General features: G+C 38.4%; 2 protein-coding genes across 2 annotated transcripts; one reads left to right on the top strand and one right to left on the bottom strand.

The window, feature by feature from the left end:
* The first annotated feature begins 789 nt into the window (after positions 1-789).
* On the top strand, positions 790-24,328 carry LOC126369209 (probable aconitate hydratase, mitochondrial). Its single transcript, XM_050013515.1, has 16 exons — positions 790-1,001; positions 1,311-1,391; positions 1,532-1,675; positions 2,579-2,770; positions 4,518-4,704; positions 5,298-5,384; positions 14,579-14,757; positions 15,778-15,900; positions 16,875-17,072; positions 18,049-18,168; positions 18,591-18,771; positions 19,661-19,810; positions 20,385-20,586; positions 21,587-21,805; positions 22,396-22,525; positions 23,516-24,328. The coding sequence occupies exons 1-16, from the start codon at positions 969-971 to the stop codon at positions 23,657-23,659; spliced, it is 2,370 nt and encodes a 789-aa protein (XP_049869472.1). The 5' UTR covers positions 790-968; the 3' UTR covers positions 23,660-24,328.
* Positions 24,329-24,784: 456 nt separating this feature from the next.
* On the bottom strand, positions 24,785-26,375 carry LOC126369277 (60S ribosomal protein L22-like). Its single transcript, XM_050013635.1, has 3 exons — positions 26,297-26,375; positions 25,926-26,214; positions 24,785-24,981 (listed from the first exon to the last, which is right to left on the bottom strand). Exons 2-3 carry the CDS (start codon positions 26,203-26,205, stop codon positions 24,818-24,820), a joined length of 444 nt encoding a protein of 147 aa, XP_049869592.1. The 5' UTR covers positions 26,206-26,214; positions 26,297-26,375; the 3' UTR covers positions 24,785-24,817.
* Positions 26,376-26,908: the final 533 nt, after the last annotated feature.

A 26,908-nucleotide genomic window follows, 5' to 3' on the forward strand; every position in this document is an offset into this window, starting at 1 on the left:
TTAGTAAACTGATTTTCATGTGGTGGAAAACAGAACCTCTATTTTTACATTACTATTAACCACTTCAAAGTGACAATAATAATAATATAAAAAATAATTTAAAAAAAAAATAATTAAAATTTAATATTTTTTGTAGTTTTATTTGTCACGGACTTACTTCTTAAACAAGGAACGCCGGTTTGAACCCCGGTAACGAACAGATAGAAAGCATTGTGAAGCGTGTTCCTCTTGATGAGGATATACCTCAAATTAGCCCAATGAGAGTTTCCAGACGACGTTGTCCAACAAAATTGACGGCGCTATACATCGTTGCCTTACTTTAACTCTATTGTTTCATAGATAACAGATGTCTGTTGATGCATATGTGAATCTTTTATCTATGTTTTTGAGTATAAATGATGACCCTTGTTGTTACATCCACGCACATCACATCTTCCACCCATTATTATTCTGATAAAATAAAGTGAAGCAATTTAGGCAGTATCATAATTCTTTACAATATATCTAATTCAAATATTAAACAACAATTATTTTTTTTATATGTTTTTGTCCTAATTTTATATCTTTGAATAATAACGTACCCGAGCAATGACAAAATAGGTAATGACCACGTTAAATGTGTACAGCGCCATCTATATTTTTTTGGAGAATGTAGGCTGGAAAGTCCCTCATTGAGATATTTTTTTAATAACCAACATTAAAAATCAACATTATACACCCGAGTATTAGGTAAAATATAATAACTGGTAACACTTTCCACGAGTTGAGCGAACTGCCAAATTCAAAACGTCAAAATTGCCAAATCCGCCGAAGCATTGATTGCGCTCGCGTGATCGTGAATTTTAAAGCTGCTTCTGGCAGTCAATTATATCTGCACAATAAATAGCGCGATCCATGTTGCGCCCAGATAATTAGTTATATAAGTTCAGGTTTTCGGTTTTATTCTGATATACAGTAGTCCCGCGACCATGGCTCACTGTACGAGAGTTTTGCATGGCCAGGTAAGTTTCCAATATTTTATGGAGTATTTCAAGTAGAGTCACGGGATTTCCATTATAAACCGTACCTCCTACTATCTTTAGTTGTATCGTGTTTGTTTACTGCGTTATCTAGAAGGCGAGCGATTCGCAATCCGCGATAATGCGTGTTATGAATGATAGGTCAGGTCACGCGAAATAATTTTAACGAGGGGTCATGCCGGGGTTACTCAAGATGTAGTAACCCGGATTCCCTGTTTACTACGCAAATGTGTCGTTTATCAGGTTTTATTGGTTTATTACACCGTGTAGAAAGTGAGTGTTCTTTTGCAGGGGAGCAGGACTCGCACGGTACTCTTGGAGATCCAGCAAAGATGCTTCAGCGTATCGCCCCTCACTGCAGCCGCCGCTCAGGTACTCAGGCGCTTCGGAAAACCCGAATTTTCAATGTTTTTATTCACAATAGGACAATGTTATGTAACCACTAAAATGAAGAAATGTCTCAAAGTTTTCGTGTTTAATGATGTTTCTGATGATTTTGGGGTGTGTTTTAGGTGGCAATGTCGAAGTTCGACAAGGTGTCACTGCCTTACGAGAAACTGGCGCAAAATTTAGAAATTGTCAAAAAGAGGTTAGGCCGTGATATGACCTTGTCTGAAAAGGTGCTCTACTCGCACTTGGATGACCCTAAGGGACAGGTGAGTGGCCATTGTTTATAATTATTATTACATAGAATCTTCTAGAAACATGTATCAAGTTATTTGTCCATCAATAATATTTAGGTTGTTATTCCATTATAATGAAGTGTTAATTGCACCTGCAAAGGCAGGCCTTGTGTGAAATTCAGCACACTGATAAAAACAAGTTTTAACATAATTAAATTTTACTTTAAAAATTTTGAAGACATTGGTGTAATGATTCTTATGAAAACCTTATTTATTTTTTTCAATCACTAAGTCAGCTTGCAAAAGGCTGCACTAGTTTATAAAGTGTCAACAATTGATCATTAACCTTTTGTTAGATCTAGGCCAGCCACAAAGTAAAATCTATAGTGTCTGGCATGGTATAAGATGACCAGCTATGCTCAATCCTATGACAAGCTGCCATTGCTAGCCCATTGATAACATAAGTGTCAATTCAATTGGTAACTCCAACATTCCAAGGACGTAAATTTTATATAAAATGTATTGACTAATGTATTTAATTACTATTATTTGAATATCATTAAAACTGTACCTCTACTAAAATCTTTTACTAAAATTACAAAATTTCCTTGCAAAGTAAGTTAAAAACATTGGATGGGGGAAATTATTTTTCTACATAATGGCAACGCAGGGTCAGATGATGTCAGCTGGGCTAACCTTGAAATGTTAGCTGTCAGTTTTAAGCATACCTAGTCTTCTTATACCATGGTGTCTCGTAAATTTATTTTATTCTTATTATTATTCTTTTCTTTCTAAAAAGATGAGAGGTTAACTATATTTAAGAGATACCTCAATTGTACTGTGCTACCCATTTTTACAAACAATATTACCCACCCACAATGTTACCCACATCAAAAAATCCCACCTATCCCTAAGGCAATTATAATAATAAACCAGGAAATCGAGCGTGGCACCAGCTACCTCCGCCTGAGGCCAGACCGCGTGGCCATGCAGGACGCCACCGCACAGATGGCCATGCTGCAGTTCATCTCCTCCGGTCTTCCCCGTGTAGCCGTGCCATCCACCATTCACTGTGACCACTTGATTGAAGCCCAGATCGGTGGCAACGAGGACTTGGCTAGAGCTAAGGTACGTGTCATGGTGGAAGTTGTTTATGTAAGGGACATAATGAAAATCTGAATACTTATACAAGATTATGTTTGTTTAGACCTACTTCTATATTAACTTACAATAAACATTTGATAGAATATTTTCTTACCTTTTTAGTGTTTTGAATGAAAATGATTAAAAGATACCCATAGTGCTTCTGCCCATCTGTCTGTCTATGTGTCCCTGTCTGTCTACATGTCCATTCAAACAATAATTAATACCGAGAGCTTCAATTTGTGTCTATTAAATTAAATCTTATACATACAATACATATCAGTACAATAGACATAATTGTCAACTTGTGGCAAATTGAATTACTTTGAACAATTAATAAATGTAAATTGAAACGGTTTACAAACTGAGTGTGACGTGATATGACTTAATAAAGTGGATATTAGTCATTACATGCACATAGTAACAAGTCTTTAATTTTGCATTTACTTGTTTTTTTTTTAAGCGAAGTATACTTTTACTTTTTTATTCATCCATTTAATAGTCTAATATTACGTATTCCTGGGGGGTTAAAAAGACCACATCAAATTCATCTAAAATGCAATAATGCTATTTGACATCTGTGTGCATTGTGCACTTTTATATTATTAAATTACCCCTGTACAGAAATATGGAAGCAAATAAAATGTATGTCATTATTATTTACTCCTAGCTTTTATTTTATGCATACATACATAAACTCACGCCTTTTTCCCACCGGGGTAAGCAGAGACTATGGAATTCCATTTGATTCGATCCTGACACACTTCTCTTTTATCCTCCACATTCATCAATTGTTTCATACACGCACGCCGGTGCAGAGTAGATCGTACTGAATCTTTTCTGAGGACATCTCCAATTTGGTCAATGTAAGTCTTTCTAGGTCTTGCTCTACGAGCCCTACCATCAACCTGGTTTTTTCTTTTATCTTTTTTTTTGTGGCTATGCTCGGCACGGGGTTCCCTTGTATCAACTGGAAAGGGTCGTGTTTTTATGTAGCAGAAAATGTGTAGACAATTTTCCCCACTTAAATATATAAAGAAGAGAAAGAAAATCATTTATTTTAGAAATAAGTAGGTAGGTACACAGAATAGAGGAGTGAACAAAATAATAAAAAACCTTATCTATGAAAACATCACTCAGCAAAATGTTGTGGAATTCCGACATTGACCTGTGTCACAACGCTGATTTTCAGCTTCATATCGTCACTGAAAAGGCAAAATTACGTAAGCGCCAAAATGCCATTTCAAGAAAAAGCCGTTTAAAGTATTTTTTTTTATCATAACTTCTTACCCATTTATCCAATTTTGATGACGTCAACGCAAATTTACATTGTTTTTCATTGTCTATGTCTAGCAATAACATTTTATAACATGGATTGCTATTTTAGGATATTTTGGCGCCTAAGTCATTTTGCCTTTCCAGTGACGATATGTAGGTAGAGCATACCGTAAACCACACACCGGACACTCCATACAAGAATCTCATTGTTACCCTGCGCCGCCTTACAGCGTAAGTGCGAGCGAGACCCATCCGCCCGCGCTCCCCCCGCTGCCCTGTTTCTCCTTAGCGTTTTACAGCCTTTAAACTAGACTAAAAGACTCAGAGGGTGTAAGGTAAAGCTAGTTCGGCCCCTGATACGAATTAATTCGGCAGTTACCGTTCTATACGCAGTATTATTGTTTATTCTATGCTTATAGTAAAACCAACTCTTGTCATCAATTTGATACCCTAGGACATCAACAAAGAAGTATACAAATTCTTGGAGACGGCTGGAGCTAAATACGGAGTGGGCTTCTGGAAGCCTGGGTCCGGTATCATTCATCAGATCATTCTGGAGAACTATGCCTTCCCCGGGCTCCTCATGATCGGTACCGACTCCCACACCCCCAACGGTGGTGGTCTCGGTGGACTTTGCATTGGTAAGTCATTAGTTTTTGTTCACATTTTTCTTCTATCGTATGGGTTATGAGGTTACCAACCTCAGCAATCCTGGTGTCAGGGTTATTATTGAACCGCCATGTTACGACTACGTTGTGGAGCTCGGTGGCGCAGCGGTAAACGCACTCGGTCTGCGATTGTTGAAGTTAAGCAACTTTCGCAAAGGCCGGTCATAGGATGGGTGACCACAAAAAAGTTTTCGTTTCGTGCTTCGGAAGGCACGTTAAGCTGTTGGTCCCGGCTGCATAAGCAGTCGTTAATAACCATCAATCCGCACTGGGCCCGCGTGATGGTTTAAGGCCCGATCTCCCTATCCATCCATAGGGAAGGCCCGTGCCCCAGCAGTGGGGACGTTAATGGGCTGATGTTTATAATTTACGTCTTACTTTTACATCGTATTTCCCATATCTCTATATGAATAAAACGCAAATATTTATCATGTTGACACACAGATTTATAATCAGCCGAAGAGAGCTAGAAATTTCTCAATCTCTTACCACACATACACATAAATAAAAGAGACTTTATCATTGTTATCGGTGAGGTTAATATGTCTTATCGTTGCTGATAACAGGTGTGGGCGGCGCCGATGCCGTCGACGTCATGGCTAACATCCCCTGGGAACTGAAGTGCCCGAAGGTCATCGGTGTCAAGCTTACTGGTAAGTTGTTAACATTTTAATCATAACCGTTCTTTTTTTGACGTGACTTAATGCCGATTCGCCGCAGATGGCATTAACTACTTGGCCGGAGAAATGGGGAGTTGAAGGCTCTCACCCGGTACAAGATTTAAGACAAAAGACCTGAGGGTGCCCAATTGGGCGCAAACCTCGGCTCAGGGCGTCGTCTGAGAGGAAGAATATTTGAAAGAATTAATCGACCCTAGTGGGTTGATAGCGATAAGCGCTGAATGAGGGAAATCCACACCGGCGAGGTCGGTATTGGGGTTCTGAAGTGTTTGTTGTCGCGAGCCCTATGACTAGAGTAATCGGATCGTCAGGGTCGTATATTAGTACATTGGTGCTAATTCCTGTAAATACCATCTAATTTTATTTTAGGTTATATCTGTCATTTTCTTATCCGCCGAAAAGGAAAGGGACGGGTAATCGACAAGCATAAAATTTATGGAACACACGTCAATTTTAAGCACAAATCTAAAACAACCGTCTAAAAATTCGCCCGGGTTATTCATTTATTTACTCATTCTTCCTAAAATTAAGAGCTGTCAATCATCCGTCCCTTTCCTTTTCGGCGGATAAGAAAATGACAGGTATAACTTAAAGTAAAATTAAGAGATGTCTGCAGGAATCGGGGCCATTGTATATCAAATATGTGAAAGAATTAATCGCTCCTAGTGGGTCGATAGCGATAAGCGCTGAATGAGGGTAATCGTCGACCACGCCGGCGGGGTCGTTCTTTTATAACGACAACGAGTCGAATGTACCCGGTGGGTACAGCTAGAACTAACCTCGGGATGCAGTCGGGTAATTCTTCGAACACTGGAAGTCAATATCATTACCATTAACGCAAAAATATCTTACAATACCTATTTTGTCTTCTTTGCAAATATCCAGTGAGAACTTATGTATGTCGCCAAATTACATAAGTTCAAACTAGATGTTTGCAATTAGACCAAAATCAAATATGGCAAATAAAATACAGGGACAGTGACATCGTAACGAAAACTTTGAGGGTTGATTCAGAACATGATTCTCAGTTGATATTAAGTGGAATTTTCCGTCGCAAAATCATGGAAATAATTTAAAAAAAAAAACACAAAAAATCATGAATTTTCTGATATCAACCCAGAACCATGGTCTCTGAATCATCCCCCTGAGTATTCGTTACGATGTCCCTAACACCTTGTATATGATTTTGATATTAATGTAAATGTAATATAATAATATTATTTCCGATAAGCTGTGAGAAAATCAGTAACGTGTATGCAATTAATTACGTGATAGTTAACTGCCTGTTAATTATGATAATTAAGATCATAAAGCAGATCACGTTTTAATAAAGAGCGAAGTTCAGTAAACTAGACATAATAATTGGGTCATGTATTAGGTTCAAGGTATATTATGAAATTCTGATTACTAAAAACAGATCTAAAACTAACGAACATTTTCTTTTTTCTATTTAGCTTTAATCAAGAAAAACGTAATAATAAGTTCGAAATTTTGTCACGTTTTTCTATGACGTCACAGTGTGCTTTTTCAAACAAATTCCATAGTAATTTCGTGTTTTGACGTTTAGTAAAAAGTAACTGATTTGACTATAGAAACTAGCGTATTATTATTACACATTTATTAAGCCTTGTCCCCACAAGGTGACATCGTTAGACTTCGCCCGACATCTACTTCTCTCCAACTATATGGCAACATCGCGAAACGTGCAAAATGGCGCGATATCACCCTATGTCTTCTTTTTTTTTAATTAAGATGGGTTTGCTCTTGACCCCATTCTTCCGCGGGGTAAAACTTCACAAAAAAGGTTATTATAAAGTTAGTGATTATTTAGAAGATATGAATGCATGGGATTAACTGTCTGAGAATTGATATTAGGCAGCTAAATTACTCAATTGTATAACAATATTTTATGTTTTTTTTTTAAAGAACGTCTAGGGCCCTGTGCCGAGGTTTTTCTTGCAGCTTCTTTTCACCGGCTATACAGGTTGTGAGAAACTGAAGTAGTTTTAGGCGGATGAGACGTTCGTTACCTAAAAAATAACGATTCAAAGTGTAACTATGTTAACTACTGAATAAAGATATTTTTGAATTTGAATTAAGAAGGGGTCTAAGGTGGAGCGAGCTCACCCAGAAGATGCCTATTCACCCGTGACATAAAGAACTTTGGGGGCACATTTCCCGGGACAAATACCGGAGACAACATGAGTCTTAACTTATTTTATCTAGTTTGTGTAATAATAACCACATTTCTTCATCATACTGTCGATAGTATCGATACTACGTGCTCGGTAGTATTGAAAGTAAAAAAAGTACTAAAAATTGAGTAGTATCCTAGTTCAAAGATAAATTATGAAATTCTGATTACTAAATAAAGACAGATCTAAAACTGACGAAAAACATTTCCTTTTTTTACATACATACATACATAAACTCACGCCCGTAATCCCTAATGGGGTGGGCAGAGCCACAAGTAATCAAAGACAACTTGCAGCCACCGTTGATACGAATTCCAAAGATGGATATGATGAACCTTATGGTGATAAGGGATCAGCCTATCGCCCATCTATCGCTATTCCTTTTTTTCTATTAACTTATTTAAGAATTTTAATTAAAAAAACGTAATAATAAGTCCGACATTTTGTCCCGTTTTTCTACGACGTCACAGTGTGCTTTTTCAAACAAATTCCATAGTATTTTCGTGTTTTGACTTCTAATAAAAAGTAACTGATTTGACTAGTTGGAAACTAGCCTGTTATGTAACACTAGTTTTAACAGGTATATGGCTTCCGTCTCATGTAACATTCGTCTTCAATCTCACAATAGGAACTTGTACTAACTATCTATATTCCTAATGATCTAGTACTCGAACACATCTTATATTTTATGCTAGCCGCACACAGAACGGGGAAAGCGGGACACACGGCCCGGATGCGATCCCTTAGGGTTGTTTTTTATTCGTTTGTATAGTATTAAGTAAATGTCACTGTAGTAGCACACCCCAGACACTTCATACAAACAACCTCGTTTTACACAGACACTACACATTGACATTATTGTACACGCGCATCTGTGTGTGTGACGTCTGACGCCATGCGATTCAAGTCTAAACTGTGTTCGAGGGGTGAGGTAAACCTAGCTGAGACGCTGGTGGGGAGCGGACAGGTGCCGTTTTATACGTAGTATTATATCATCATCATCAGCCCATTAACGTCCCCACTGCTGGGGCACGGGCCTTCCGTATGGATGGATAGGGAGATCATGCCTTAAACCATCACGCGGGCCCAGTGCGAATTGATGGTTATTAACGACTGCTAATGCAGCCGGGACCAATGGCTTAACGTGCCTTCCGAAGCACGGAGGAGCTCGAGATGAAAACTTTTTTTTTGTGGTCACCCATCCTATGACCGGCCTTTGCGAAAGTTGCTTAACTTCAACAATCGCAGACCGAGTGCGTTTACCGCTGCGCCACCGAGCTCCTTTATTCTATGCTAGTAGTACAATAGCCGCTGTGTTCCTGTGGGTACCACTTGCTTTTCAAACGCGGAACCCCGGTACCGGAATACAGTTGGTTCGACCATTATAGACGGCGATACGGCTCACCACCTATCACTTTGGTCTAACAAAAATATCGGTGAGGCGTGGGTTTGTTCATCTGGCGATGGATGTACCTCTGACTACCCCAATTAAGATACAGTCGCGAGCTTATGTGTTTATTGGCGAGTACGTTAAGACATTGACACTATTCGTTAGTAGACTTTAGATTCACAAACAATCCTTGCTATTTTTACCTACCCTACTGTAAAAACTAATGTATACAAACTAAACTCTTATATTTCTTGGCAAATCACTACTGTTTACATACATACATACGTAACTATAGGTCGGAAATTAGATGCGTGTTTACCTAAACTTAATGGTAGTACATAATATAGAGCTGATATTACCACTTTTGTATCACACTGTCGTCGTAAAGCATTGTAATATAGGCATTTTAATATTTTTCATATGCGTCTAAAACTTTGACACATACATACATAAACTCACGCCTATTTCCCACCGGGGTAAGCAGAGACTATAGAATTTCATTTGCTTCGGTCCTGACACACTTCTCTTGCTTCCTCCACTAAAACTAAAAACTTAAAACTTTGAATTTCTATCATAAGTAAGATTGAATCAGTTTTACGCAGAACATTCTGAACAGATATTAATAATTATTTTATTCTTCGGACAACAAATAAAATTATTACTGTTTTATAAAGTTAGGTGATGGTAATTTCAACTCTATATTATGGACTACCGTCAAGTAAACATGACACCGAATTTCCGACCTGCGTACGGTCACGAGCATTAATATGTATACACTTTGGTACCATGTCACATTAACTTTTTTGACTAATTGAACTGTAAGTTCACTAAATGTCAAATATGTTAGTGAGACAGAGTCCTAAAGTGGGTACATTATATTGCTCATGACAGTACATAACTTACAAAATACAGTCTCTATAAACAGTTAGCGTACTAGTTTTACAAATTAAATGAGGGATGTTCACCAAAACAATATAAATGGCTTTAATGTGTTAATGACCTATTTTATCATTTTTCTGGTACATCATTATTCCAAAATACAGTGTAATGGCAGAAGCATATATAAAAATAATTGTTGCTTGATATTTGGGTACACAACGTTACGTATTGTTATATAAACGTACATATGTGTACACAATTTATCACATCAAGGTCACCTTTGTCTTTAGAGTAATAAATTACTTGCTTAATATAATAATAGATCTAATGCTAAGTTATTTTGGAACCGTACCCTCCATTCTGTAACACCACCAAGTTGTTGATCGCGGTATAAATAGCACGAATCATTTGTGGCGAACGGCCAATTTTTGTAGCAGCGTGCAGAACGCATTTTTAACATCGATTCCAGCTTTCCCTTTTGGCACACAGTCTTTGGACATACACAGTTACTCAGGAGAGCTATCGAATGACTTAATAATATTATAATAACATAACATAGCATCACTCCGTGGAGCCGTGGTATCCCAGTTGTTAGAACGCTTGCCTCTCACTTTGAAGTCGCAGTTTCGAATCCAAGCCGAAACCAATGATTGTCGAATTTATTTTCGAATTCGTGTTTGGATCATAAATTATTATCACGTGCTCAGCGGTGAAGGAAAACATCGTGAGGAAATTTACATTCCCGAGAAATGCATTTTCGGAGGTATGTGACCTAACCTGTATTGGGCTGGTTTTCCCTTCTCGGGTTGGAAGGTCAGACAGGCAGTCAGCGGTGAAGGAAAACATTTATTTATTTATTTACTCCTGGTGGAGTAACTCTTCTCCACTGCGAACTGGTAAAGGTTATTTCCGAAGCACGGTTCATCTTACTTTTTCGAATAATCAGCTGATTCAATAAGGTGGTTTTGGAGGTGAAATAATTAATTAGTCGTGGAAAATTATTCCTCACTTATTTCGACTGTCGTACTTTGCTCGAGTTCACAAGTCCCGACTGAGGAGGTCGTGTCATATCATTTTACGACCCAAACATTGTTTTATCTACATTTTTTATAGTTCATATTCCATGATGTACATTGAAATTATCAATTACATAAAAAAGCTTTAGCTAGTATTATAATTGGAGAAACCATCAAAATTACGATATTTATTATTCGTTATTGCGTTCTATATTCAAAGATAACTAGTTTTGTTAATATAAAATATTTTGTCGTCAACTACTGTAATGCGTGTTTTGTTCTTAGAAGCCGGCCATTAAAAGCTTCGCGTATCATATTTGATGAGTTCTTTTGCCTAGGTAATTGGTGGTTGCTGTTTATAAGACGACATGCGCTCTAAACAAAACCTACTCCGGTTTATGAGACACTATATTAGATTAAAAATTGTTTTAGAAAGTGTTGTAAAACTTAAAAAATATATATATTTAGTAACTTTTTAATCCATCACGTGATTAATGGACGACTACTTAAATCCAGCTAAGATTAACATAACATAGAAACCTCCCGTTATCTTTGTCCTGAATAATTCCTAGATTATGGTTCACGCTGAGCTAGGTTTACCTCCCCCCCCAACCACAAGGTTGCGCGCGGACCATTGTTTTTATTTTTTAGTTTATATTTTCGAATTTTGAAATTAGAAGCCGACGTTCTTCGCCTGATTCGAATCACACGATCTGATCGTCTGATCGGCGTCATGGTCTGATTTCACAGTAATTGCCCGCGCGGGCGCGCCTGCTAATATTCTTATTACACCGCGCATCTCCAATGTAAATATGATATATGATATAAATATATACATTTAAAACAGTACAGTATGGAATACAAACTGCGTGTTTCATTGCGACGCCACCCGACGCCACTAATCTACGGAATCGTCACATGATACCGTGAAGTTGTAGAACGTAGCAAGGTCGACCAGAATACGTACTATACTAGACATGCTAATTTTATACCACGACTACTGTTTTAAAACATACATACATACATAAACAGCCTATATACGTCCCAGTGCTGGTCACCGGCCTCCCCTCAATAAACCGGAGGGGATATGGAGCATACTCCACCACGCTGCTCCAATGCGGGTCATTAATCTTATAATAAGTTTTTTTACATAAAGTAAGCTTCACATGAGCTTTAAATTTATTTTCTGATAAATTCAAAATACTATCTGGTATTTTATTTTAAAAACGTATACATAACCCCAAAAAAGAGGAATCTAATTTACTTAGCCTAGAGTTTTATACAAATATTAGCAATTTATATTTTTTTACCTTGTTATTATATATCTTTCACAGTTTCTCAGATAGATAGTTCTTCGCCTGATAGTGCACGTTTTGGTGTGATTTTTCTTCAACAAATCCTCGATTTCTTTCAATTAAAATCGTGGTCTCAATTTTTACCTGGATTGAAACTAGCTGTCCATTGCTATGTTTTTTTTTAATAAAAATCACATCCGAATGTCATTTTTCAAAGAGAGGCTTAGAGGGTCAGTAGCAATGGCATCCTGGCTGCAATTGCTAATAGGTGTGACAGCCCTCTGATATTGGACCTCATAAAGCGTGTCAAATCCCCTCTAGTTATAAGGTATTTATTTATTTATTTATAAAGTACAACCACATCACATATATTAAAACATTTTACATATAAGGTTACGGTATTATGACTAATATATATGACAATTACGGCGTACATAACTTATACAATTAAGGGTACTTAAGTATTTAAAAATAAAGTAAAATTAAAATTACACAACAAACTTAAATATTAGAAATTAGATAGGTACTAAGTTAAGTGAATTGTACTAACAAATAAATGGATCTGTGTTGTCTTTAATAAATAAATAAATTATTATTATTATTAAGCTTACGTCGTTGGCAGTAGAAGGCGATGTTATGTTGTAATAATTTGTACGATACGTCCAGTATATACTTAATTGTTTTGTGATAATACACTATAAGATTGCGCAACTGTTCAAAGTTAAACATGTGATAAAGTGACGATGGAGACATGAATATACTTAAAACTATTTCACACCAACAATGCATTACTTTTTCAATTATACATTAGCCATATTTCACCATATCAGGTCTTTGATAGATATACCATTATAGCATCTAATATTAGATAAGGCTACTAACATCTAGAATAAGTTTACTAACACATATGACACATATTTCTTGAAAGAAATGAATTATTATTATTATAACATAAGCTCACGACTATATCCCAATTGGGGTCGTCAGAGGTACCATTAACATACATACACATAACATAAACAGCCTATACGTCCCACTGCTTGGCATGGAGCATACCCCCTCAATCAACCGGAGGGGATATGTAGCATACTCCACCATACCATTATATACAGGTTGTTAGTGACATCGTAACGAAAACTTTGACGGATGATTCAGACCATGATTCTGAGTTGATATAAAGGAATTTTCAGTCGCAAAAGTGAGAAACTGAAAATAAATAAAGAAAACACGAATTTTTCGACAGGAAATTCCACTTGATATTAACTCAGAATCATAGTCTGAATCATCCCCCTCAGCATTCGTTACGATGTCACTAACACTGTATATCCATGTATATTAAATAAATTTCTTGTTTTCGTGGCAAATCTCTGCGTACATACTTATTATTAACTAGGTGACGAGCAGATAATGTACAATTGACGTAAAGGTTTACTTTGTTTAACCGAAACTAATTTTAGTTTTACTCAAATACCTACCACGATAAGGTATCATGGTAGCATTGACCCGCACGTAATAACAATACAAAAATGCAATTGGGTTGTGTTGTGTGCTACGTTAAACATAATTTCTGATTACTAAAGTTGTGGGATGGATATAAAACATGTACTTAGCTCCGACCCAGTTTTGTTTTTCTTTAATTCAATTTTTAAATCACCTACACCGTCCCAGCTTTACGCCATTCCGGGAAAACAGTAGGTAGGTAACGACCGTTCTAGAATACAGTCAAAGACAAAACAAAATTGATCATAGACTTCTTTCTTTTAGTATACATTCGTTTTATGGAATTCAATTTATTATTAATTTCATTTCATTTTCATTTAAAATCTTACTGCTTGTGAGTGCATACATCGAATATCGCAAGCTAAAAAAAAACATTCCGTGCTGAATTTTATGGTAAGACAGATCTAAAACTAACGATAATATTTTATTTTTTCTCTTTAACTTATTTAAGAAAAACGTAAGTCCGATATTTTATAACTTTTTTATAGACCGAGATCCCGGGTTATATTTATTGTCTTTTATTTACTTTTAGAGATGCCTATTTTTTTAAGAGTTTAGTTGTTAAAAAAGTTTTGTAACGTCTTAATCCTTCATTAAGGTTTTATCTTTCGAACTTTTTTTAAAAACTATAATCGTACACGGGGGTTAAAATGGCCACATCGAAGTAATTCATCTCAGAAAGCAATATTGCAATTTGGAATTTGCGCATATAAAGTTAAGTGCGCAGTGCAAACAAATGTCAAATTGCAATATTGGTTTCTTAGATGAATCGCTTCGATGTGGCCATTTTAACCCTCCTGTTCCCCAAAGAACTAGTCTTAATTACACTAGATTTTATTCCATTTTATTTGGTGTTCAGTTTACTTGATCCAATCACTGACATTGTCCGCAGGTAAACTAAAAGGCTGGACGTCCCCGAAGGACGTGATCCTGAAGGTGGCTGGCATCCTGACAGTGAAGGGAGGCACCGGCGCTATTGTGGAGTACCACGGGCCCGGCGTAGACTCCATCTCCTGCACTGGCATGGCCACCATCTGCAACATGGGCGCCGAGATCGGAGCCACCACCAGTGTGAGTCACAAATACATCCTGGGCAATCATCATCCCCCATTATATATAACACTGACTTCGTGCGTATACCAACGAGTAAAGAGGTATCTTCATAGCTGCAAATCAAACTTCCTTATAGAACTACTAACTCTTAATGTTCACCAAGCATTCGCAGGCAAATAGATTTCCCTTCATCATCCCCCTAGCATTAACCCGTTTCTCACGGGGTCCACTTACCTAACCTGACGATTTGACAGGTCCGGTTTTTCACAGAAGCGACTGCCTGTCTGTCCTTCCAACCCGCGGAGGGAAAAAATACAGGTTAACATACCTACGAAAATGCATTTTTCGGCAATGTAGGTTTCCTCACGATGTTTTCCTGCATCCTGGGCAGTAGTCACCAGGGGGAATAAAATGGCCACATCGAAGTAATTCATCTAAGAAAGCAATATTGACGTTTGTTTGCATTGCGCACTTACTTTTATATGTGACACAAAACGTTTTCTTTTCACTATTTAACTTATTTATGAATTGTAATCAAGAATATGTAATAATATCTGCAACATTTCGTCACATTTTTCTATGACGTCACAGTGTGCTTTTTCATACAAATTCCGTAGTAATTTCGTGTTTTGACATTTAGTAAAAAGTAACTGATTTGACTAGTTAAACTACCCTATTATTTGTAAACAGTGGTGAAATTATAAACTATTAGTTGTCATAATTATAAAGTTTACGTTTTTGTAGGTGTTTTTGGTCTATTACAGAAACGACATGCAACCAGGACGTCTTAAATGCAAACAGTTAAGTTATTACTTTGCAAGAAACTGATTGGACTTCTGTAGCTTATCGTTCTTCTGACTACCCCATCGTAAGATAAATAGATAGATGGATAGAATACTTTACTGAGCACAATGGACACAAAATACAGAGATAAGGACAACATATACAGAAAAGCACAACAGGCGGCCTTATTGCTCATGCAGCAATTTCTTCCAGGCAACCTTGTGAGCTTGTGTTATAATATGTTTTTTGCGACAGGTGTTCCCCTACAACTCTCGCATGGAGGCGTACCTCAAGTCGACGAACCGCCACGACATCGCCAAAGCCGGCAACGCCTTTAAGCACCTGCTCACACCCGACCCCAAGGCTCCCTATGATGAGGTAATATACCAATTAATCAATTTGTCCCTACCGTTACCTAACCAGAATATTAAACGGGTCCGCTTTTTACAGAAGCAACTGTCTGTCTGACCTTATAAGTTCCAACCCGCGAAGGGAAAACCAGCCCAATATATGGGTTAGGTCACGTAACTCCGAAAATGCATTTCTCGGGAATGTGGGTTTCCTCGCGATGTTTTCCTTCACCGCTGATCACGTGATAATCATTTATGATCCAAACATAAATTGGAAATGGGTTAGATTAGCGAAGGACGAAGCGGAGGCGACAAGCAAACTCACGGGCTAGTTGCACACTGTTTTATTAGAGAAAGAGGAACTACCGTCGCAGCGGCGTTATGATAAAATTTATAATTATACTACCCACATATATACATGTATATATGTATGTATGTACATGTATGTATGTATACCTCCGAAAGGCGTTTCTCGGGAATGTGGGTTTCCTCACGATGTTTTCCTTTATATTTATGATCCACAATGAATTCGAAAACAATTTCGAAAATCATTGGCTTAGGCCCGTGCTGAGATTAGCACCTGCGACCTCACATTGAGAGTCAGTCGTTCATCCAACTGTGCTACCATTCTTGACGGTAATATACCGATGAATGAGGCAAATACAAAAACACCTCCACGAACCCGCAGCGGAGCAGCGTGGTGGAGTATGCTCCATATCTGCTCCGGTTGAAGGTAAGCCTGTGCCCAGCAGTAGGACTTGGTTGTTTACAAACATGTATTCGAAAACAAATTCGACAATCATTGATTTAGGCCTGTGCTGGATTCGAACCTACGACCTCAAAGTGAGAGGCAAGCGTTCTACCACTGTATCACGGCTGAAAGGACAATTACAAAATGACAGCTGTAATACAGTCGCGCGGTCTTATTCGTAACCAGCAATTTCTTCCAGGGAATCTTTAACTCAGTGAAATACCCTATTAACCTGAATTCTAACACTCCAGCTGATCGAGATTGACCTGTCGACCCTGGAACCTCACGTGAACGGCCCGTTCACGCCCGACCTGGCGAACCCCATCTCGAAGCTAGGCGAGGAGGCCAAGAAGAACAACTGGCCGATCGACATCCGCGTCGGCCTCATCGGCTCCTGCACCAACTCCTCCTACGAGGACATGGGCCGCTGCGCCAGCATCGTCAAGGAGGTGCGTATTATTATTATTATTGCGAATCTCTCTCTCTTTATTTAAGAGCTGCGCTCTTGTCGATGGAGTAATCGCCAGCCCCTCTCTTCTTCCCGCCAAAACCAAAAACCTATCAAAGGAGGTGAAGGTTTTGGCGGTATTTTTGCGTATGGCAGACAAAAATAAAATATCCTGCGTGGATCATATATCCAGCTTAAGCTCCCCTAACCAAGTCTCTGCCGCATCCGTCACACAATGCAGCTCGGCTATACCACCTGGGAACTGGTGCAGAGGGCACTCGTTCACTATGGTTTGATCCGGCTGACCACATTCACAGTATGGCGACTCATTTAAGCCCCATTTATGTAGGTGATGGTTGGGATGGTAGTCAGGTTTGAAGGAGGTGCGTACATTAAGTATAAACTCAAACCCGTAATCCTTAATGGGGTAGGTAGTCGAAAACGATCTAAAGGCAACCCGAAGCCATTTTTGAAGCAGGTACGATCTAGGTAAAAAAAAATTGTACTGTGACGGAATCTACGCCTTCTAACGAAATATAATAATGTGTATGGCATGAGGAAGTGGAAATACTTGCTATCAGATATTCTAAATAAATTGCCTAGTGGGCTACACACAGACATGATAATATTAAAGAAGTATTATCTGGGCACATGTTATACTATGTAGTACCTACCTACTAATTACGTGTAGCGAGGCGCATTCATTCGCTCTTCGTATAAACCTTTGTTTTTTTTTTTTTGTTTAGAATGTTTGTGAAAAAAAGTGACACCGTAACGAATATCATGCAGTAGTTTTAGGCGGATGAGACGTTCCTTATGTAAAAAATTGACGATTAAAAGTGTAACTATGTTACCTACTGAATAAAGATATTTTTGAATTTGAATACTGAGTGGGATAATCAGCTCATTATTCTGAGTTGATATCAAATGGAATTTTCCCTAACACGTGTATTACATAATTGTAATGTTCTGTTCAGGCGCTGAGCCACGGCGTGAAGTCGAAGGTCCCGTTCAACGTGACGCCGGGTTCAGAGCAGGTGCGCGCCACCATCGAGCGCGACGGCATCGCCAAGACGCTGCGGGACTTCGGCGGCACTGTAAGTATACTGTGGTATATCTATGATGTTTGCTTATGGTTTTCTATCATATGACATGTCAGTGGAATTTTCTTTTCTGTTTTCTCAAATAAAATGCAAATGCCATTGAATATATTGGCGACGAGGAGTAGAAAATGGACGAACTCTCACGTCTTGTGGACAAACTTTTTGTCTTAATAAGCCATTAATTAAAAACTTCTATACTAGCTAGCTTAACGTAAAATAAATATCCAGGAGAGAGGCATAATATGCTGTAATACAAGTATTTTTATACTAAACCTATTTATATCTGTGTCTAATATACTAAGCTATGTTTAAGGAAAGAATTGTACTCAATTTTTGGCAATAAATTATTATTTATTATTAAAAAATCGGACACCGGACCTAAGTATAGTTTCTATCAATGTCCGTGTGCCCCGCAGGTGCTAGCTAACGCGTGCGGCCCGTGCATCGGGCAGTGGGACCGCAAGGACGTGAAGAAGGGCGAGAAGAACACGATCGTGACGTCATACAACCGCAACTTCACCGGCCGCAACGACGCCAACCCCGCCACGCACTGCTTCGTCACCAGCCCCGAGCTGGTCACCGCGCTCTCGCTCGCTGGTAACTAATGATATCCTATCTAGCCTTCATTTCTCCTCTCGACTTTGCGCGATCTCCGCCAATCCTTCCGATAAGCGTCGAGGTCGTCACACCATCTTTTACGCGGTCTGCCTCGACTATATCAGCCTTGAAGCCCAGCCCAGCGCTCCGGATGCATCCGACTTCTTCAGTTTGGCGGACTTTTTCCGTGATCAGTGATACCTGTTTTTGAGCGCAGTGTAGTAAATAAATAAAAAATAATAAAAATCTTTTATTTCAGACTAATAGTGCCCATTTTTTTGTTAGTAACAGTGTGTTCCGCACACGGTCGATATAAAAATATTTATTGTGAAAAAATTATATTATTGAACTACATACATAAACTAGGAGCTAGGAACATTAATAAACTAGGAGTATAGAGCCCCGACCTGCCGGAAGTTGAAATCAGTCTGAGTTCCAAAATTTTTTTAATCCATATAAATCAGTAATTATGGCCAATATGAACCGTAACTAAAAGTTGAAGTCAAATTCAAATATATCTGTATTCAGTAGGTAACATAGTTACGGTCACGAGCATTAATATGTATACACTTTGGTACCATGTCACATTAACTTTTTTGACAAATTGAACTGTAAGTCTCACTCTCACTAAATGTCAAATATGTTAGTGCGACAGAGTCCTAAAGTGGGTACATTATATTGCTCATGACTGTACACTTTGAATCGTCATTATTTTCTTAACGAACGTCTCATCCGCCTAAAACTATTGCAGCTTCTCACAACCTGTATAGCCGCGTAAAAGAAGCTGCAAAAAAAACCCCGGCACATGAGCCTAAACGTTCTTTAAAAAAAGTAACAATACTTTCTCTATCCCAATTATAACAGGATGTAAAACTGTTTTAACCCACAGGTCGCCTGGACTTCAACCCGCTGACGGACGAGCTGACGGGCACGGACGGCAAGAAGTTCAAACTGTCCGACCCGTTCGCTGACGAGCTGCCCTCCAAGGGCTTCGACCCCGGCCAGGACACCTACCAGCACCCACCCGGTGATGGCTCCAGTAAGTACAGATTTACATACATTTTTATACTAGTTATTCCTTGTAAAACGTAACATGATTAAAGTGACATATCTATCGTCTCTTTCGCACGAGGCATTAAACTACACAATTGCAAGGACCATCGATAGTATTGCCGCTGACTTTTGCAAATCCATGGTATAAGAAGACCAGGTATGCTCAGTCCTATGACAAGCCATTGCTAGCCCATTGATGACGTAAGTGTTACCACTCAATTGTATCTCCAACATTCCAAAGACGTAAATTTTATTATTGAAAATTAAGTGAAATACTGACTAATGTATTTAATTAATATTATTTGTCACTAAAAATCATTAAAACTGTACGTAAATCTTTTACTAAAAGTACAAAATTTCCTTGAAAAGTAAATTAAAAACATTGGACGTGGGTAATTTATTTTTTTACGAAATGGCAACCCAGGGTCGGATGACGTCAGCTGAGCTAAACTTGAAATGCTAGCTGTCAGTTTTGAGCATACCTGGTCTTATGCCATGTGCAAATCCATAGAAGCCTATCAATACGGAACACATTCACAACATCATCTACCACCCCATAGAGGTGCAGGTGGACGTGTCCCCATCCTCGGACCGCCTGCAGCTGCTGTCCCCCTTCGACAAGTGGGACGGCAAGGACCTCACCGACCTCACCATCCTCATCAAGGTCAAGGGCAAGTGCACCACGGACCACATCTCCGCCGCCGGGCCCTGGCTCAAGTACCGCGGACACCTGGACAACATCTCCAATAACATGTTCATTACGTGAGTACTTTATTTTTCATTATTCATTATATTACTCTAATATTCATTATATTACTGTTAAAATAGTTTACTTCTGACATATATATTCATTCAAACACAATCTAACCCAACAAACACGCTTACACACGCGCGCGCACACACACACACACACACACACACACACACACACACACACACACACACACACACACACACACACACACATACACATACACACTCAAGAGTACCTACTTATAATTTTAATTGATTGTCTTTTTATTGTTTCTTTTTTCTACCTAAAGCTACTGTATAATTCTATTTAATATCCTCTAGCCCTCGTTGACAATTACTTCCGCACAATATCTCAGGAAGAGAAAATGACTGAAAACCAGCGCTGGATGGCGCCATAACATGGCTCCACGGCAGCACAAGCTGAGCCATTTCCTTTTGCCCGTATTCGCAATATTCATAATTAAGTACTTAGTTTATATAGCAAATGTAAATTGTTACTGGCAATAAATTTATTTTATTCTTATTTTATTCTTATACTTTGAGGGTATTTGATATTATTTTTTAAAGTTTCGTCACTGTGTCTTATATGGTATCAAAATTTTAAGTAGAAGAATATTTATGAAATACACAATTTATCTGAGTCTTGACTCTCTTATCATGAATTTTGCGATGGAAAATTCCACTTATAGTAATTCAGAATCATAAGCTAAATCATCCCCCTCAGTATTCTTTACGGTGTCACTAACACTGTATAATATTTGTATATAGTTTATGTTATTTACTAAACTATCCATTGGTCCCGGTTACTACTCATTGATGTGAGTAATCGTTCTCAATAATAACTTACACGATAGAAGAAGACTAAACTATCGTAACAATACTTAAAATACATAATACCGGGTTCTTACCGCGTTATTACAAGGGATATGAGACTCCTCTCTCTGTGTGTATTTTAATTACGATAGTAACCGCGTAAATCTCAAACAATGTAACAAAACTTGTCCACCAGAGCAACAAACGCGGAAAACGGCGAGCTGAACAAAGTGAAGAACCAACTGACGGGCGAGTACGGGCCAGTGCCGGCCACGGCGCGTGCATACAAGGCGGCCGGCGTGCGCTGGGTGGTGATCGGCGACGAGAACTACGGCGAGGGCTCCAGCCGCGAGCACGCCGCGCTCGAACCCAGACATCTCGGTGGCAGGGCTATCATCGTCAAGTCCTTCGCTAGGTGAGCAGAGTACAAATCACAAAATCCCCTTAACATAATTTATAAGCTACATATATGCGTCTTAGAGGTATGGACTTTGGAGCCATGGTAGCCCAGTTGGTAGAACGCGTGCTCACTTTGAGGTTGCGGGTTCGAATCCAGCACAGACCTATACCAATGTTTGTCGAATTCATGTTTGGATCATAAATAATTATCAAGTGCCCAGCGGTGAAGGAAATCACCGTGCGGAAACCCACATTCCCAAGAAATGCATTTTTAGGAGGCAAGTATGTGACCTAACCTATATTGGGCTGGTTTTCCGTTCGCGGGTTGGAAGGTCAGACAGGCAGTTCCTTCTGTAAAACACCGGACCTGTCAAATCATCATCATTCTTTGAAAAAAAACGGGATAATGCTACGGAGATAATGAGGTATGTGATTTAACCTGCTGGCTGGTTTTACCTTCGTGGGCTGGACGGTCAGACACCCCCAGCAACAAAACCAGCTCAATACCGGTTAACACACATACCTTCGAAGCACATTTCTCGGGAATGTTGTGGTTTTTGGCTCAAGTGTATATGCCTACTTTATAAAATGACGTCACGTGTGCAGGATCCACGAGACGAACCTGAAGAAGCAGGGTCTGCTGCCGATGACGTTCGCCAACCCCGCCGACTACGACAAGATCCAGCCCACGGACAAGATCTCGCTGCTCGGACTGAAGGACCTCGCGCCCGGCAAGGTACGCACATCCAACGTAGTATAGTTGCCAGCCATTGGTTTAGTATGTCAGACGCCTTTAGCAGCTAAATAATTCTGACTGTGACCTGGGGGGGGGGGGGGGGGGTTAAAAAGGCCACATTCAAGCCATTCATTTAAAAAAGCAAAATTGCAATTTTACATTTGTTTACATTGCGCACTTACTTTTATATGCGCAAATGTGAGATAGCAATATTGCTTCTTTAGATTAATTGGGTCTCTTCTCTTATCGTGTCAAGTGTCAGGGTTACTATTGAGCCGCCAAAGGCCCCTGACATGGCTCATGTAACGACTACATACTTACATCAATAAGTAGTAACCAACGGCTTAACGTGCCTTACGATACGACGGATCATCTTACTTTCGGACAATCAGGTGATCAGCCTGTAATGTCCTAACCAAACTAGGGATCACAAAGTGATTTTTGTAATATGTCCCTACCGGGATTCGTGAGGCCGGCCTATCTATGGTATGAGCACAACATAATGATGCTGGATAGCAATGAATTTGTCTCTTAGTAAAAATGACATTGGTGCTAATTCCTGTAAATACCATCTAATTTTATTTTAAGTTATATCTGTCATTTTCTTATCCGCCGAAAAGGAAAGGGACGGGTAATCGACAAGCATAAAATTTATGGAACACACGTCAATTTTAAACACAAATCTAAACCAACCGTCTAAAAATTTTACATCAGTCAATAACCCGACACAGTTAAGTAGACAGCACGTCAAACGGATTGCATACCAGCGACGTACCTTTTTGATTCGCCCGGGTTATTCATTCATTTACTCATTCTTCCTAAAATTAAGAGCTGTGAATCATCCGTCCCTTTCCTTTTCGACGGATATGAAAATGACGGATATAACTTAAAATAAAATTATGCGGTGCCTGCAGGAATCGGGGCCAGTGAATGTCTAATATTATGCTCTTCCATGTTAGCAACTTTTTTACCAATAATTTATGTCAACAGCAAGTGGACTGCGAGATCAAGCACGCTGACGGCAAGACGGAGCGCATTAAGCTGAACCACTCACTCAACGAGCAACAGATCGCGTGGTTCCGCGCCGGCTCAGCTCTTAACAGGATGAAGGAAATCGCGCAAGGAAAGAAGTGAACCATTTAGTCCCACATACTTGCACTGGCTGCTAAAACCCCATAAATTATCACCCGAGCTTCCATAGTTCTGCCACTGTCTTTATAGAAGCGTACAGACAGACAAAACTCTCTCAACAAAGCTCGGGTTATAATTTAAAACTCAATAAAATCATCCTAAGTAATTTATTTTAGCTTAGAAGTTTTTGTACCCAGGTTGTAAGGTTGGCAGCGTGTGATGAGAGAATTACCTTGATGTACTAGTTTTTATCATTGATGCTCAATAAGGGTAGCTTGATGAATTTTTTTAATTATGGAATGAAAAGTTGCCAAAAAAACTAGTGCTCAAGGTGTGTTCGACGTTGCCGTTAAAATGAAGTGCAATTTTACGAGGTAATGAACAACAGAGCTTTGGGAAGGTACTTAGAATAACCGCCTTATTACCAGTGCAAGTCGTTACCAGTTTTTTAGTATGTCCTGAAGCGCATCTTTTTAAACGGTCGGACAATACAGCGCTGCAGTGAGAATCTATTGTTATCTAGTAGCGTAGTACAAAGCGAAATACTTAGATAAAGTAGTTAATAAGTAAAACCTTTTTTGTCTTCAAATCAAATCAGCAAATCGATTTCTTTTTTAATTATTTATGTAAATAAAATATTTACCAACCGAAAATAAAATATAATGTAAATTATTTGCTGCTGTTTTATTTTATTAACGATAATGAATGTAAATACCTAATTAAACAAAGTTAGGAGGCATGCAAATGCAACCGTCTAGTCTCATGGCCGGTACACTATAATCTTTCAAGTAGAAGTAAACATTTCTTAAATTTTAATAATTAGCAAATACTAATTTTGAACTAATGTTAGGGGGTTGTTTTGTCAATGTTGGGGCTTGTCTGTCGTACTTTTAATATGGTTCAAAAAATTAACAAGAAATATTGAATATTTTTATGGAGTTGCCCATATGTTTAAGTTTGGAAAAAGGAAATAACCTCCATTTTTGTATAAAATGAGGCTTTCATTTAGAGTCACCAGTTTAGTTATAGTCACCACCAAGCACAGCTGTGGAGAATGGATTCCATTACTTCAGAGCAACAGTCTTCCTCCGGGCTTTATACTCAAAACAAAAATGAAAGAAAATAAACTGTAGTGTAAAACTATTTTATTATAGCAACAAGTTAATCTTCGTTATCTTCATTGTCGCTGTCAGCGTTGATGTTGAAGTAGCGGAGCTCATATGCATCATGGGCAGACGCTACCACTCGCAGCCAGTCACGGAGGTTGTTCTTCTTGAGGTAACGCTTCGTCAAATACTTGAGGTACCTCTTGGAGAAGGGAATGTCTGCAAGGATAATGATTAGGGTCAGTAAGATAGCTTGAAAAAAAAATTTGTTACATGGTGTTCAGTTTTACATTTCTAAAAAAACATATTGGAATGACTTTTGCTGTGAAAAAATGAATATCCATTTCAAGATTTTGCTTAACCTTATAAAGGCAAGATTTCCAGACAATAGTTAAACGGAGGTTGGATTTTAAAAGGACATTCGGTCTTACAACGAAGTTATTTATCATATTGTGTACAGATGGGAAATGGGAACTACCATCTTAACTGACATTAGATTTTTCATGCATAATATAATACTTTATTGCACAAATAAGAGCAGACTTTATCCTAGGTTATTGCATATAATATGGTCATATCACAATATTATGTTCAATAGTATTCCTACAACATAAGGCTACAAGACGACTTGATAACTTGCAAATTGACTCGCCCGAATAAGGTTCTTAGATTAAGGATTCTAAGTATTTGATATTAATATTACACTGTGTATGGCCTATAATCACTCATCAGAAGTAAATGTTTATATCATACTGTATGTTAACACAATGAAGACTTCCATATTGCAACTTATCAGAAGCTTTGCCAAAAACCAAAAGGAAGCAGGGATATTTGCCGAAGTAAAGACTAAATCATAGCAAAACCCTACATATACCTCCATACCGTAAACCCAACTGTGTTGTTATTGAAAGTGAGGGGACAGAAAATTGCAAATAGTGGGTGAACAAACATTTCTCGCTTTCTCAATCCGTTATAAATCTGACGCCAATCGTTTCAAACATTTTAGAAGTCCCAACACGTACAAAATAGCCTAGTGGACATAAAACATAACCTAACTTTATGTTTTGATCCAAGAAGTTGTGGTCTAATTTGAAATATAATGGGATAAGGACTGCATTTACAATGAGTACGCTATTCAAGAATAAGTGATAAAAGCTGCTTACCTGCGGTGATGGTGACTTTCGTCTTGTCCCGAGCGACGACAACGTGATTGCCTAGGTTATTTGTTTTATCCTCGACTTTAACGTGTTCCTTCAGGTATTTCTCGAAGTTACCCACATCAAGGATGCTGTCTTCAGCGGGATGTGTGCAATCAATCACAAATTTAAGGTTAATTTTCCGCTTGATACCCTTGCCGCGGATTTTTCCACCCTTCACTCCCTTCTTGCCACTCTTTTGGTGCAACTGGGCCTTTTTGGCCACGGGCTTCTTAGTCACTGCCATTGTGGCAACCTGCAATATACCACAATTCGTTTTTATGCACAAAACTGACAGAATTCACACAATTTCTCGGATATTTTATGAAATAACCTACCGAACACGTGTATAGCAGTCACCGAAGAAACTGCAAAATGGCCGACTCAAACGTCAATTTTGACCAATGTTGGCAATATTGGCTAAATGTTGCTATATTAAAATAATGTATAGTTCATTCAATCATTCGGTCAGTTTATTATTTTATTTACCGGTTTTTGATATGAAGTTTTTTTTAATAAAACTGTTTAATGACTTCAATCAAACTTCAATGCAGTAAACCATTTAGCCAGTTGATAATAGCGTAGTGTAAATTAAATTCATTAACTCAATGTTAATTAACAAACTTACACTACGCATAAAGCCGGGTTCTCACTATACGAGTTGATGACCGTCTACGTATAGCGACTACACAATACATATAGAGAAGACTTAGTAGGTATTCGGTTCCCAGTGCAGATATGTAATAAAAACATTGGCAGAATATTGCAGGCTGAAATACAGGATTTTCCGAAATGTAGGAAAGATGATTTTGTAAGTTTTTGTGTTTATTATAATCGACGAATCTACAGTGCACGGTAAAACTTTTTAAGTTTGTGATGTACTGTACTAAACATGATAATGTACTTTGCAATTGTTTATAATAATGAAAAAAAGTAGGTAGGTAGGTACT

Source organism: Pectinophora gossypiella, chromosome 8 (assembly GCF_024362695.1).
Source record: "Pectinophora gossypiella chromosome 8, ilPecGoss1.1, whole genome shotgun sequence".
NCBI classification, from domain to species: Eukaryota; Metazoa; Arthropoda; class Insecta; order Lepidoptera; family Gelechiidae; genus Pectinophora; species Pectinophora gossypiella.

Excerpts from the sequence above, each read along its gene's own strand:
- LOC126369209 (XM_050013515.1), top strand. The coding sequence starts at position 969 with ATGGCTCACTGTACGAGAGTTTTGCATGGCCAG. Across the intron at positions 17,073-18,048 it reads GCGCCAGCATCGTCAAGGAG|GCGCTGAGCCACGGCGTGAA; the intron begins GTGCGTATTATT and ends TGTTCTGTTCAG. Across the intron at positions 18,169-18,590 it reads TGCGGGACTTCGGCGGCACT|GTGCTAGCTAACGCGTGCGG; the intron begins GTAAGTATACTG and ends TGTGCCCCGCAG.
- LOC126369277 (XM_050013635.1), bottom strand. The coding sequence starts at position 26,205 with ATGGCAGTGACTAAGAAGCCCGTGGCCAAAAAGGCCCAGTTGCACCAA. Across the intron at positions 24,982-25,925 it reads GAAAGTCACCATCACCGCAG|ACATTCCCTTCTCCAAGAGG; the intron begins GTAAGCAGCTTT and ends TTATCCTTGCAG.